Below are 14,667 nucleotides of genomic sequence, written 5' to 3' on the forward strand. Positions count from 1 at the left end.
CTGACCTTCCATGTATTGAGTGTTGTCTTTCCCTTCACCTAAAGCAGTTCTTATCTACTGATTAATCAATAAAAAAACCCTCTCCCACCCTCCCTCCCTCCCCCCCTCGTAACCACAAAAGTATGTGTTCTTCTCAGGTTTACTGTTTCTCAAGATCTTATAATAGTGGTCTTATACAATATTTGTCCTTTTGCCTCTGACTAATTTCGCTCAGCATAATGCCTTCCAGGTTCCTCCATGTTATGAAATGTTTCAGAGATTCGTCACTGTTCTTTATCGATGCGTAGTATTCCATTGTGTGAATATACCACAATTTATTTAACCCTTCATCCGTTGATGGACACCTTGGTTGCTTCCAACTTTTTGCTATTGTAAACAGAGCTGCAATAAACATGGGTGTGCATATATCTGTTTGTATGAAGGCTCTTGTATCTCTAGGGTATATTCCTAGGAGTGGGATTTCTGGGTTGTATGGTAGTTCTATTTCTAACTGTTTAAGATAACGCCAGATAGATTTCCAAAGTGGTTGTACCATTTTACATTCCCACCAGCAGTGTATGAGAGTTCCAATCTCTCCGCAGCCTCTCCAACATTTATTATTTTGTGTTTTTTGGATTAATGCCAGCCTTGCTGGTGTGAGATGGAATCTCATCGTAGTTTTAATTTGCATTTCTCTAATGGCTAATGATCGAGAGCATTTTCTCATGTATCTGTTGGCTGCCTGAATATCTTCTTTAGAGAAATGTGTGTTCATATCCTTTGCCCACTTCTTGATTGGGTTGTTTGTCTTTTTGTGGTTGAGTTTTGACAGAATCATGTAGATTTTAGAGATCAGGCGCTGGTCGGAGATGTCATAGCTGAAAATTCTTTCCCAATCTGTAGGTGGTCTTTTTACTCTTTTGGTGAAGTCTTTAGATGAGCATAGGTGTTTGATTTTTAGGAGCTCCCAGTTATCGGGTTTCTCTTCATCATTTTTGGTAATGTTTTGTATTCTGTTTATACCTTGTATTAGGGCTCCTAGGGTTGTCCCAATTTTTTCTTCCATGATCTTTATCGTTTTAGTCTTTATGTTTAGGTCTTTGATCCACTTGGAGTTAGTTTTTGTGCATGGTGTGAGGTATGGGTCCTGTTTCATTTTTTTGCAAATGGATATCCAGTTATGCCAGCACCATTTGTTAAAAAGGCTGTCTTTTCCCCAGTTAATTGACACTGGTCCTTTGTCAAATATCAGCTGCTCATACGTGGATGGATCTATGTCTGGGTTCTCAATTCTGTTCCATTGGTCTATGTGTCTGTTGTTATACCAATACCAGGCTGTTTTGACTACTGTGGCAGTATAATAGGTTCTGAAGTCAGGTAAGGTGAGGCCTCCCACTTTCTTCTTCTTTTTCAGTAGTGCTTTGCTTATCTGGGGCTTCTTTCCCTTCCATATGAAATTGGTGATTTGTTTCTCTATCCCCTTAAAATATGACATTGGAATTTGGATCGGAAGTGCGTTAAATGTATAGATGGCTTTTGGTAGAATAGACATTTTTACTATGTTAAGTCTTCCTATCCATGAGCAAGGTATGTTTTTCCACTTAAGTATGTCCTTTTGAATTTCTTGTAGTAGAGCTTTGTAGTTTTCTTTGTATAGGTCTTTTACATCCTTGGTAAGATTTATTCCTAAGTATCTTATCTTCTTGGGGGCTACTGTGAATGGTATTGATTTGGTTATTTCCTCTTCGGTGTTCTTTTTGTTGATGTAGAGGAATCCAAGTGATTTTTGTATGTTTATTTTATAACCTGAGACTCTGCCAAACTCTTCTATTAGTTTCAGTAGTTTTCTGGAGGATTCCTTAGGGCTTTCTGTGTATATAATCATGTCATCTGCAAATAGTGATAACTTTACTTCTTCCTTACCAATCCGGATACCTTTTATTTCTTTGTCTAGCCTGATTGCCCTGGCTAAGACTTCCAACACGATGTTGAATAAGAGTGGTGATAAAGGGCATCCTTGTCTGGTTCCCGTTCTCAAGGGAAATGCTTTCAGGTTCTCTCCATTTAGAGTGATATTGGCTGTTGGCTTTGCATAGATGCCCTTTATTATGTTGAGGAATTTTCCTTCAATTCCTATTTTGGTAAGAGTTTTTATCATGAATGGGTGTTGGACTTTGTCAAATGCCTTTTCTGCATCAATTGATAAGATCATGTGGTTTTTGTCTTTTGTTTTATTTATGTGATGGATTACATTAATGGTTTTTCTGATATTAAACCAGCCTTGCATACCTGGTATAAATCCCACTTGATCAGGGTGAATTATTTTTTTGATGTGTCGTTGGATTCTATTGGCTAGAATTTTGTTGAGGATTTTTGCATCTATGTTCATGAGGGATATAGGTCTATAATTTTCTTTTTTTGTAATGTCTTTACCTGGTTTTGGTATCAGGGAGATGGTGGCTTCATAGAATGAGTTGGGTAGTATTCCGTTATTTTCTATGCTTTGGAATACCTTTAGTAGTAGTGGTGTTAACTCTTCTCTGAAAATTTGGTAGAACTCTGCAGTGAAGCCGTCCGGGCCAGGACTTTTTTTTGTTGGGAGTTTTTTGATTACCGTTTCAATCTCTTTTTTTGTTATGTGTCTATTTAGTTGTTCTACTTCTGAATGTGTTAGTTTAGGTAGGTAGTGTTTTTCCAGGAATTCATCCATTTCTTCTAGGTTTTCAAATTTGTTAGAGTACAATTTTTCATAATAATCTGAAATGATTCTTTTAATTTCATTTGGTTCTGTTGTGATGTGGTCCTTCTCATTTCTTATTCGGGTTATTTGTTTCCTTTCCTGTATTTCTTTAGTCAGTCTAGCCAGTGGTTTATCAATTTTGTTAATTTTTTCAAAGAACCAGCTTTTGGCTTTGTTAATTCTTTCGATTGTTTTTCTGTTCTCTAATTCATTTAGTTCAGCTCTAATTTTTATTATTTGTTTTCTTCTGGAGCCTGATGGATTCTTTTGTTGCTCACTTTCTATTTGTTCAAGTTGTAGGGACAGTTCTCTGATTTTGGCTCTTTCTTCTTTTTGTATGTGTGCATTTATTGATATAAATTGGCCTCTGAGCACTGCTTTTGCTGTGTCCCAGAGGTTTTGATAGGAAGTATTTTCATTCTCGTTGCTTTCTATGAATTTCCTTATTCCCTCCTTGATGTCTTCTATAACCCAGTCTTTTTTCAGGAGGGTATTGTTCATTTTCCAAGTATTTGATTTCTTTTCCCTCGTTTTTCTGTTATTGATTTCTAGTTTTATTGCCTTGTGGTCTGAGAAGATGCTTTGTAATATTTCGATGTTTTGGACTCTGCAAAGGTTTGTTTTATGACCTAATATGTGGTCTATTCTAGAGAATGTTCCATGTGCGCTGGAAAAAAAAGTATATTTTGCAGCAGTTGGGTGGAGAGTTCTGTATAAGTCAATGAGGTCAAGTTGGTTGATTGTTGTAATTAGATCTTCCGTGTCTCTGTTTAGCTTCTTACTGGATGTCCTGTCCTTCTCCGAAAGTGGTGTGTTGAAGTCTCCTACTATAATTGTGGAGGTATCTATCTCGCTTTTCAGTTCTGTTAAAATTTGATTTATGTATCTTGCAGCCCTGTCATTGGGTGCGTAAATATTTAATATGGTTATGTCTTCCTGTTCAATTGTCCCTTTTATCATTATATAGTGTCCTTCTTTATCCTTTGTGGTGGATTTAAGTCTAAAGTCTATTTTGTCAGAAATTAATATTGCTACTCCTCTTCTTTTTTGCTTATTGTTTGCTTGATATACTTTTTTCCATCCTTTGAGTTTTAGTTTGTTTGTGTCTCTAAGTCTAAGGTGTGTCTCTTGTAGGCAGCATATAGATGGATCGTGTTTCTTTATCCAGTCTGTGACTCTCTGTCTCTTTATTGGTGCATTTAGTCCATTTACATTCAGTGTAATTATAGATAAATAAGTTTTTAGTGCTGTCATTTTGATGCCTTTTTATGTGTGTTGTTGACAATTTCATTTTTCCACACACTTTTTTGTGCTGAGGCGTTTTTCTTAGTAAATTGTGAGATCCTCATTTTCATAGTGTTTGACTTTATGTTAGTTGAGTCGTTACGTTTTTCTTGGTTTTTGTCTTGAGTTAGAGTTGTTATGCCTTTTTGTGGTTACCTCATTATATACCCCTATTTTTCTAAGTAAAAACCTAACTTGTATTGTTCTATATCGCCTTGTATCACTCTCCATCTGGCAGTTCAATGCCTCCTGTATTTAGTCCCTCTTTTTGATTATTGTGATCTTTTACCTATTGACTTCCATAATTCCCTGTTATGTGTATTTTTTTTTTTAATTAATCTTAATTTGTTTGTTTTTGTGATTTCCCTATTTGAGTTGATATCAGGACGTTCTGTTTTGTGACCTTGTGTTGTGCTGATATCTGATATTATTGGTTCTCTGACCAAACAATATCCTTTAGTATTTCTTGTAGCTTTGGTTTGGTTTTTGCAAATTCTCTAAACTTGTGTTTGTCTGTAAATATCTTAATTTCGCCTTCATATTTCAGAGAGAGTTTTGCTGGATATATGATCCTTGGTTGGCAGTTTTTCTCCTTCAGTGTTCTGTATATGTCGTCCCATTCCCTTCTTGCCTGCATGGTTTCTGCTGAGTAGTCAGAACATATTCTTATTGATTCTCCCTTGAAGGAAACCTTTCTTTTCTCCCTGGCTGCTTTTAAAATTTTCTGTTTATCTTTGGTTTTGGTGAGTTTGATGATAATATGTCTTGGTGTTTTTCTTTTTGTATCAATCTTAAATGGGGTTCGATGAGCATCTTGGATAGATATCCTTTCGTCTTTCATGATGTCAGGGAAGTTTTCTGTCAGAAGTTCTTCAACTATTTTCTCTGTGTTTTCTGTCCCCCCTCCCTGTTCTGGGACTCCAATCACCCGCAGGTTATCCTTCTTGATAGAGTCCCACATAATTCTTAGGGTTTCTTCATTTTTTTTAATTCTTTTATCTGATTTTTTTTCAGCTATGTTGGTGTTGATTCCCTGGTCCTCCAGATGTCCCAGTCTGCATTCTAATTGCTCGAGTCTGCTCCTCTGACTTCCTAGTGTGTTGTCTAATTCTGTTATTTTATTGTTAATCTTTTGGATTTCTACATGTTGTCTCTCTATGGATTCTTGCAACTTATTAATTTTTCCAGTATGTTCTTGAATAATCTTTTTGAGTTCTTCAACAGTTTTATCAGTGTGTTCCTTGGCTTTTTCTGCAGATATCCTAATTTCATTTGTGATATCATTAAGCATTCTGTAAATTAGTTTTTTATATTCTGTATCTGATAATTCCAAAATTGTATCTTCATTTGGGAAAGATTTTGATTCTTTTGTTTGGGGGGTTGGAGAAGCTGTCACGGGCTGCTTCTTTAAGTGGTTTGATATGGATTGTTGTCTCCGAGCCATCACTGGGAAACTAGTTTTTCCAGAAAATCCGCTAAAAAAAAACTGCAGTCAGATCCCTATCAGAGTTCTCCCTCTGGCTCAGGCTATTCAGATGTTAATGAAGCCGCCTGGGGAGGGTGGGGGAGGGAACAGAGAGATAGGAGAGTAGCACCTCAGAATATAGCCAGAGTTGCTTGTCTTGCTTGGAATGACTGTTATATCTGAGATTCCCGCGGGCGCGTCGCCTATGTGTGCTGGCTGTGTGGAGATTGCCCCCAGGGGGTCTGGCCCGCTGGAGTCACGGTCAGATCCTCCGCTTCCAGCCCCACGCCCAGCGTCAAGGCTCCCCTACTGGGACGGTGCACTCTCAACTCCAAAATCAGTCGCTGCCTCCCGGGGACTTCTCGTCCCTCCAGCCGCGTGGCCGTGCCGCCCCGTGAACCAGGTGGGCCCCCTCCCGGGGTTAGTTCAGATGGGTGGAGTAGCTCCCCGTGCTTGTGCCGCGACCAAGTGTCCCGGCTGGAACGCTGTTCTCCCCACTCCAATACCAGTCGCTGCCTCCTGGGGACTTCTCCTACCGGCTGCGTCCCACGCCGCCCGCGCGACCCGGCTGGTCCCCTTCCCGGGGTTAGTTCAGGGGGTGGAGCAACTCTCCGTGTTTATGGCGTACCTGCGAGCAGTCCAAATCCCTGCGGGACGGTTCCCCGGCTCGGATGCTGCTCTTTCTGCTCCAAGATCAGTCACTGCCTCCCGGGGACTTCTCCTACCGGCTGCGTCCCACGCCGCCCGTGGAACCGGCTGGACCCCCTCCCGGGGTTAGTTCAGGGGGGTGGAGCAGGTCTCTGTGCTTGTGCCGTACCTGACTGGTACGCTGGCTCCAGGCTCTGGAAACAATCGCTGCTTCCCCGTATTAGTTCGTTCTCCGTCTCTAAATCCGTGTTTGTTGTTCAGGGTTCGTAGATTGTTATGTATGTGATCGATTCACTTGTTTTTCCGTGTCTTTGTTGTAAGAGGGATCCGAGGTAACGTCTGCCTAGTCCGCCATCTTGGCTCCGCCCCCTGATTTTGATTTTTAAGAGTGGACTGTGGAACTAGCTACATATTTTTTCTTAACCCTCCTCTAGAGTCTACTTTATGTAAAAGTCATAAAACAAAGGAATGAGTGATTGTTTGGAGCAAGTTTAGTAAGAGAATCAAACCAGAATTTTGAGAAGAAATCTACTCTTTCCAATGTCACAAAAATCATGGTTATACAACGTTACAGACCCAAGAGGTCAGAATCTAGCCAACGAACAACCACCTGATCCTTGAGAACATATAAAATGGGGAAATTACACAAACCAGCATTTAGAACCCACTAAATTTGATTTTAAAAGATTACATTTCAAATATGAGAGACACCTAAAAATTCAAAATTTCTTAATATCCAAGAATCTCAAAGTTAAGGACATTTGTCTTGACTGGAGAAAGGTAAACCTGCATTAGTGATATTCTAAGATACTGTCTATGATCTTGTTTGTAACCTATCTAAATTTTAGATAACAGTGAAGCTTCAGCTCACTTTAAGAATACTAGTACCAGTAGCTGTTGAGTCGATTCTGATTCACGCCAACCCTACGTACGCCAGAGGAGAACTGTGGTCCGTATGGTTTTCAATAGCCGATTTTTTGGAAGCAGATCACCAGGACTTTTTCCAAGGTGCCTTCAACCTTTCAGTTAGCAGCCAAGTGCATTAGCCATTTGCACCATGCAGGGACTCCCACTTCAAAAATACGTTTCTTTTAAATTTCACTGTTAAGCACAGCTTTCTGAGTTAAAGCACTGTGTGTCCTCCTTCAAGAACACAAGGGAAAATTATGCATCATAAAGTGGGTTGTTTCAAGGGTTTTGAAACAGGCCCTGAGTGCTACCAATAAAGAAGCCTGTCCCTGCTGGAAGGGGTGAGTCCTCTGTCTGGTCGCAATTCCAGCTTTTCCCACTGCCTAAGAGTTGCCTATACAAGGTGTTGCTGCTGCCTCCTGAAGTATTTGCTTCCCTATACTAGCCAATGCTAAGATTTAAGGAACGTCCTAGGCACTACTTCTGTCCTTTAAACCTAGGAGGAGACTTGGTTAGAACTTATCTACATAAAAAAGCAAAGAGTTTTTCCATCAGAAAATGGCACTGATCAAGCACTGAGATATTCTTAGGCTGTGATGGTAGTGTGAGCCGAAGGAAGAAACTAGGATAGAATCTGGCACAGAAGGACATAAAAGTGTCATATCTACAGACAACAAAGCCCCCCAGACAGTGGTTAAGTGAGCAGAGCAGCCAGTGCTGCCTGGACGCCCATCAGGCTTACAAAGGCTCAGCCCTGCTCCAATCTGCTGTGGCCCTGCACCAACCTGCTGTGGCCCTGGATATCACCCAGCTCCTTCTGCAGCCTCGCATTCTTCTTCTCCTCCTCCAGCAGCCTCCTCTTCACAGTGCGCAGCTCCTGCTGGGCCTCACACTTGATGTCGTTGGCCACCACCACGGCAGTCTGCAGGTCAGCCTGGAACCGCCTCCACTCCTCAGTATCCTCCTGGAAACCCAGATTCCATCAGGTTCCTACCAGCGATGGCACCCAGACTGCTAGCTGGGCCCCCAAGTGCCCCCTGCTGACCACCGAGAAAGATGGACTGGGCAGACTTAGTGAGCCACTGGCTTCATGTGAACTCACTTCTAGGAAGAGGCACAGGTGGGAACTCCACCTCAGTGTTGTCAGTCCTCCATCCTAAAACAGAACTAGTTTAATTTTTCTTCCTGCCAACTCTCATTTATGGCTCCAGGGCCTATGATGAGGAAATGTATTACAAGAAAGCATTCTGGAGAAGGTAATCAGGGCATTTTTGGATGGTTTCTAAAGCTAACGTGGGGTTAAGTTACACTGTCGTTATCCACATCTCACCTTCATCTGCTTAGTGAGTGTCTTTAGCTGCTTCTCCAGGTCTAACTTCTGTTCCTCCAGCTTCAACACATTACCTAGAAAGAAATCAGACAGGAGTTGTAAGAGCTGTGAGACTGGGGAGAAAGTAAGCTAGGTAGCAAAGAATCAGCCTTTGATACTGCCACAGGCTTTAAAATTCATCAACTCTACTATAAACTTCAATTTTTTTAGCACTCTGCAAACTAGGGGCTAGAAGCAGGAGGTTCCTCTAAGATTGAGAATGGGATGATTTGAAAAATAAGTGGCACCCTGGTGGCGCACTGGTTAAAAGCTCAGCTGCTAACTAAAAGGTCAGCAGTTAGAATCCACCAGCTGCTCCTTGAAAATCCTTTGGGGCAGTTCTACTCTCACCTATAGGGTCCCTACGAGTTGGAATTAACTCGACGGCAACAGGGTTTGTTTTGCTTTTTTGTATTTAGGTTATATCCTCAGACAACAAGTTACACAACCGTGCAACACTACAGAAAAAGATCTAAATAGTCATTTATGTTCTCTCTGCCTCTCTAATATTCACACACAATCTACCTGAGTGCCCTTTTCTGTAGTGAGAGGACTTTCATATAATAGAGGGTACAACTGCTTATTACAACGGTGACTTTTAGACCAGTGTCTGTAGCAGTGGTTCTTAAACAGCAGGATCACTTGTGAAGCTTTTCAAGTATCGATATTTGAATGAGGATCTCCAAAGGTAAACAGAGTCTAGACTATATTTTGAAAACTTCATAGGTGACTTGACTGCTTGTTGCTGTTAGTTGGCGTCAAGTTGATTCTGAGTCACGACAGCCCAGTGTGCGCAGAGTAGAGCTGCTCCATAGGGTTTTCAAGGCCTTAATCTTTTGGAAGCAGACTGCCAGGCCTGTCTTCCGAGGCACCTCTGGGTAGGTTCTAACTGCTAGCTTTTTGGGTAGTAGTCAAGCACTTCACGGTTTGCAGCATCCAGGAACTCCGCAGTGGCATGAATGCCTCTCCCTAGTTAAGAACCACTTCAGCTTGCCTTCCCTGCCTCCCTTTCTCTCCACCATAACTGTCCTCCACCATGCTCTCAGTGTCACTGAAGTCTGCTCATGTCATTTTCCTAGTTAAAACTCTTCCGTGGGCCCTTGTGGTCTACTTTACAGCAGTAGTTGTACAGTACAGATGCGAATCAGAATCATCTGAGAAGCTTAAAAAAAATACATGTGGTCCTACTCCAATGGTTCCAGTTTGGTAGGTGGGGTGTTCTGTAGCATTGTGCTTGGGTTCAATGCTACAGAATTAGAAAACTCTCCTTAATTTCCTTTATTTCTCTGCCCATTCCTCTCGAGGATCTTACGGGAAGGAATGACTGGTCTAGGGCAGGATTTTTATGAGCCTGGATCTCCAGGCTAAAAGACCTTCCACCTTAATAATGTAATACTAATAATTATTACACTTTGACAACCCTAACGGAATAAGCACAAGGCTGGGCCTAAACTCGCTCTGGAGAGTGATTACACGCTGGTTTCCTGATGTGTCTGTACTGACTTTCAAGGGTTTGGGGACAACACAACTCACTTCTCAAGAGCAATACATCCCCCAAAACAAAGCTCCTCTCTGACTTTATTCTTTTCAAGTATGGTGCTGTTTGTGCGGAAATATATACTGACAATGGCCTCCAGTTTTTGTGTTGTATCCTTGAGCATGACCACTGAGAACACTCGGGACGGCACTGACACTGAAGGCCAACATCCCGCAGTTCTACTGTCTATCACTTCTGAGAAGAACGGAGCAGGTACTGGCAACTCTGACGCTAACCAATTAATCAAAGTATAGGATATACATGTTGGTACATATCCGGGAACTTTCCAGGCAGCTGACTAAGCAAGCTACTTTTGGTAATGGCTAGGGACACTATAAGCTTTGTGCATGAATTTCCTTTTATTACAAGAGTAAACCACATTAGATGAGATCATTTTGATAAGGTCTATTTGAACAAAGCAGGCAATGTTCAGCCTCTTTAAAAAATGTCTTTCCCTATTCAAACCAAACAATGAGTTTATAAATAAGCCATATATTGATACCTCTTCAGAACTAGGTGGTCAAGTAACTAGGACATAAGTTATGTGATATCCTAGCATCAATGGGACACATGCTGGAATTGTTTCCTCCCTGAGACCAGGAGCACACATTACGCGTAGCAGTGTGACATCCATTATCCATCTTCTACCCGCCAGATGCCTGCATAGCTGCTGTGTGCAGTTCAGGCAGTTCCGACTCACAGTGATCCCACGGGACAGACCAGAACTGCCCCGCAGGGCTCCTTTACAAGAAGCAGATTGCCATGTCTTCCTCCTGTGGCACCACTGGGTGGGTTTGAATCACTTTCCTTTCGGTTAGCAACCGAGAGCTTAACTATTGCGCCACCAGGACTGTAGTGAACAGTTTATTCTGAATAACCTCTAATAACCATGGATCATCCTGAGGAAAAGTCTATGGGAACTATCAAATAGTCACAATTGAATTGTCATAACACACTGCCTCAAACTAGATTAGTTTTCTAGAGACAGGCAGCAACATGTTTACACACAGGACACTCGACGCTTTCCAGAACACATCTGCTGTTTTTAGAATTGCCTTACATGGCCGACTCATGTTCAACTTGTGACATCCTGTGTTCTCTACAATCTTTTTTTCTATGTCATCCAGTTTTTAATTTAGTTAAAAAGATTTATTATTCAGTTTTTCTTAAGTGCCATTCTTCATGTAAGATTACAGGACACCTGAAAGTAAGAATTTTTAAATCCCAGATAACACACGTGTCATATACCCTCACAGTTACTCACTGCTGCTGGTTTTTCTCTATTATCCTGTTCCACATTTAGCCAGGTCTTGGTTTCACTTTCCAAGGATTGCCTGGTGGATTTGAAGTGTAAACCTTTTGGCTAGTAGCTGAGCTCTTAACCACTGTGCCACTAGGGCTCCAGAAACCCTGGTGGTGTAGTGGTTAAGTGGTATGGCTGCTAACCAAAAGGTCAGTAGTTAAAATTCACCAGCTGTTCCTTGGAAGCTCTCTGGGGCAGTTCTACTCTGTCCTATAGGGTCGCTGTGAGTTGGAATTGACTCGATGGGAATGGGTTTGGTTTTTTTTTTTTTGGTTTTACTTAGAGCCCTGGTGGCGCAGTGGTTAAGTGCTCAGCTGCTAACCAAAAGGTCAGCTGTTCGAATCTACCAGCCACTCCTTGGAAACCCTATGGGGCAGTTCTACTCTGTCCTGTACGGTCGCTATGACTCAGAATTGACCGGTTGGCAATGGGTTTCAGTTTTGCTTACTTTCTAGTTCACTAATGATTTGGTTATTATGTAACTTGACTGCTCGGTGCTGTTCCACCTGATCTTCCAATTCGAATATAGTTTCCTTCATGTCTTTGATCTCTGCATCACTCTCTGACGCTTTCTCCTGAAGTTTTAGGCTGGTTCTGCTCAGTTGTTCTGCTTGATGATCACATATCTCCTTCAGACAAGAGTAATCCTTTTCCATCTAGAATAAAAAAGGAATGTTCCCCAGTGAGTTTTACAACAGAAAGTTCCCACACAAACCAGCAGCAGATTCATCAACACGAGAGCAAAGGCTGTTCTTGGTATGTGCTGTACTGGGTACAGCTTCTGTATCCTTAGCCTCTGACACAGCCAAGCCTACGAACATGCAGTAAAACACAATGTCTGTAAACGACCAAGTGGGTGGATTCTGTGCACCTTCCTACAAGCAGAAAGGCAGCTGCATGTATTTCTGTACCCCTCGTTTACCTATGGGTAGGCCGGTGCCTCACACCAGGAGAGCTGGGCTGGCTGCTGTGTGTGGCTGACCCCACCTCACATCTGTTACGGAGCAGTGCCCTCTGCTGGTGAGCTATGAACGACGTGCAGCTCACGTCAAGCCCGTGAACAACGGAGGAAAACACTGCCAGGTCTTGCGCCATCCGCCATCCCCCAGATTGGCTGTGGATCAGATCTGATTCACAGGGTTTTCACTGGCTTATTTTCAGAAGTAGAGACTGCCAGGCCTTTCTTGTGCAGCACTAGTGAGTGGATGTGAACCACCAACTCTTCTATTAGTAGCTGAGAGCAAACGGTGCCACCCAGAACCCCTACCTACCCCAAATCTCCTTAGCCATAAAATACTTGTGGTTACAGTGCTTCTTTAGAGGCATACAACATGGGCATGACACAGAATGCCAGAAGAAGGCATAGAACATAGAAATGTGCATGTACCCAAAACAGAAACTTTGACTTACTTTTTCAATTTTCAAAACTTACAAATATACAAAAAAGCACTAAAATGAGACAACCATGCACCAAACAGATTTAACAGTGGCTAAATTTTGCCACATTTGCTATATCTTTTTATTTTAACTGGTTTGTTAAAACTTCAAGTTTTGCTCCCACCCCAGAGAGTGAAAATTATCCCCAAATTGATGTGTGGTCATTCCTCGAAACATTTTCCATTTTTACTATAAATGCATTTGCCCATGATAATATATGGTATTATTCTGGATGCTTTAAAAAATGTACACAAATGGTGTTATACTACTTTACGGTTTGGTAGTGTCTGTGTTATACTGGGGATTACACGACACTATGCTTTTGTCCTGTACTATATTACACTGATGATTTTGTAACTTGCTTTTTACCGCTTCTGAGATGTATCCAAATTGACACACATCATTCTAGGTCATTAATTAATTGCTGTGTAGTATCCCACTGTCTGAATATGCCAATTATTTTATTATTGTGAACATGCTCAATAAACACCACTTCCCCTTTCCTACAGTTCTTTAATTAAGTGTTACTAAGTAGTTGTACATTTACCAGGAAAACTAATAGATTAATTCTAGGTTTTGGGGGAGGAATCCCCATATGCAATAACATTTTTGTCCAATTACATTTCATGTGCAAAAGCTTCTGGCTGTTACTAAGGGGCCTTGCCTGTCTTATTCGCCCTTGTCTCCCCAGTGCCTACACAGCGCCAGCCATACGTTGCTCGTTAGCCGCCATCTATCAGCTTCGACTCATGGAGACCTTACGTATAACAGAGCGAAACATTGCCTGGTCCTGCAACATCTTCATGATTGTGTGCATCCATGAGTCCACTGTTGTGTCCACTTTGTTTCTTGAGTGCCTCCCAACCTAGAAGATCATCTTTCAAAACTATATTGGACAATATTCTGTTGTGATCCACAGGCTTTTCATTGAGTAATTTTCAGAAGCAGATTGCCAGGCCTTTCTTCCTAGTCTGTCTTAGTCTAGAAGCTCTGCTGAAAACTGTCCACCATGGGTGACCCTGGTGGTGTATGAAATATTGGTGGCATAGCTTCCAGCATCACAGCAGCATGTAAGCCACCAAAGTACAACAAACTGACAGATGGGAGAGGGGTCAGAGATGGGAGGTGCTTAATAAATGTTTGATGAATGAATGAAAGAACAAACACTGGAAAGCAGTATTGCTATGTTTTTCAACTATGAGACTATAATCAATAAAGAAGGAAAGAAGGGAGGAAGGAGGCAGGGAGAGGAAAAAAAGGAAAAGGGTAAAAGAAAACGAGAGAAAGAAGGAAGGGAAGAAATTAGGAGAGTGAGAGGACCAGCACGGGAAAGAAGCGGAGTACATCACCTGTGTTAAGTATTGTTCTGTGAAACTCGAGTTTCAGATAAACAGGTGTGTGGCACTGGATTGCAACGGGCTTGGTTTGGTTTGGTTGGTATTACGGGTTGTGGTCAATAGCTTGAAAACTACTGAAGTACATCACAGTGGCTAAGAGTGTAGACCCTAAGCCAGACTGCCAGGTTTAAATCCCAATTCTACCAAATTAAGCCCCGTGACTTTTAATCCCTGTGCCGTGTTCTCCTCATCTGAACGATGCTGCTGTTGTCATTAGTTGCTATCGATTTGATGCTAACTCATGTCCACCCCATGTGTGCAGAGTGGAATTGCTCCATAGATTTTTTAAGGCTGTGATCTTTCAGAAGCAGATTGCCAGGCCTTACTTCTGAGACACCTCTGGGTGGGTCTGAACCACCAACCTTTTAGTTAGTAAACTACTGCTTACCCATCTGTGCCACCCAGGGACCTATTTGAACAATGGAGGCAGTTAAATGAAATAATGCACTTAAAAAGTTTATCAGATAGCGAGAATACACAGGGAGTACAACTTGTAGATGTAATCAGTGTTACTGAACTTTTACATATATATTCAAAATGTAATTTTAAAAAGTTTATCACAGTGCCTGGCACATAGTAAGCACTCAATAGAAGTTGTT

General features: G+C 41.7%; 1 protein-coding gene across 24 annotated transcripts in view; it reads right to left on the bottom strand.

Annotated features, from left to right (window-relative positions):
* Positions 1–14,667, bottom strand: part of SPECC1 (sperm antigen with calponin homology and coiled-coil domains 1) — a 476,325-nt gene that overhangs the window by 151,279 nt on the left and 310,379 nt on the right. For all 24 annotated transcript variants that reach the window (XR_010318469.1, XR_010318470.1, XM_064271864.1 and 21 more), the window contains 3 exons: positions 11,683–11,890; positions 8,356–8,429; positions 7,811–7,989 (listed from right to left, as the gene is read on the bottom strand). Coding sequence is in view for 22 of the 24 variants with exons in the window: in XM_064271864.1 (XP_064127934.1) it covers positions 7,811–7,989; positions 8,356–8,429; positions 11,683–11,890 (461 nt within the window). In the remaining 2 variants the exon portion in view is untranslated. The remainder of the gene's footprint in view (positions 1–7,810; positions 7,990–8,355; positions 8,430–11,682; positions 11,891–14,667) is intronic.

The sequence above is a fragment of the Loxodonta africana genome, chromosome 18 (assembly GCF_030014295.1).
Source record: "Loxodonta africana isolate mLoxAfr1 chromosome 18, mLoxAfr1.hap2, whole genome shotgun sequence".
In the NCBI taxonomy this organism is placed as follows: Eukaryota; Metazoa; Chordata; class Mammalia; order Proboscidea; family Elephantidae; genus Loxodonta; species Loxodonta africana.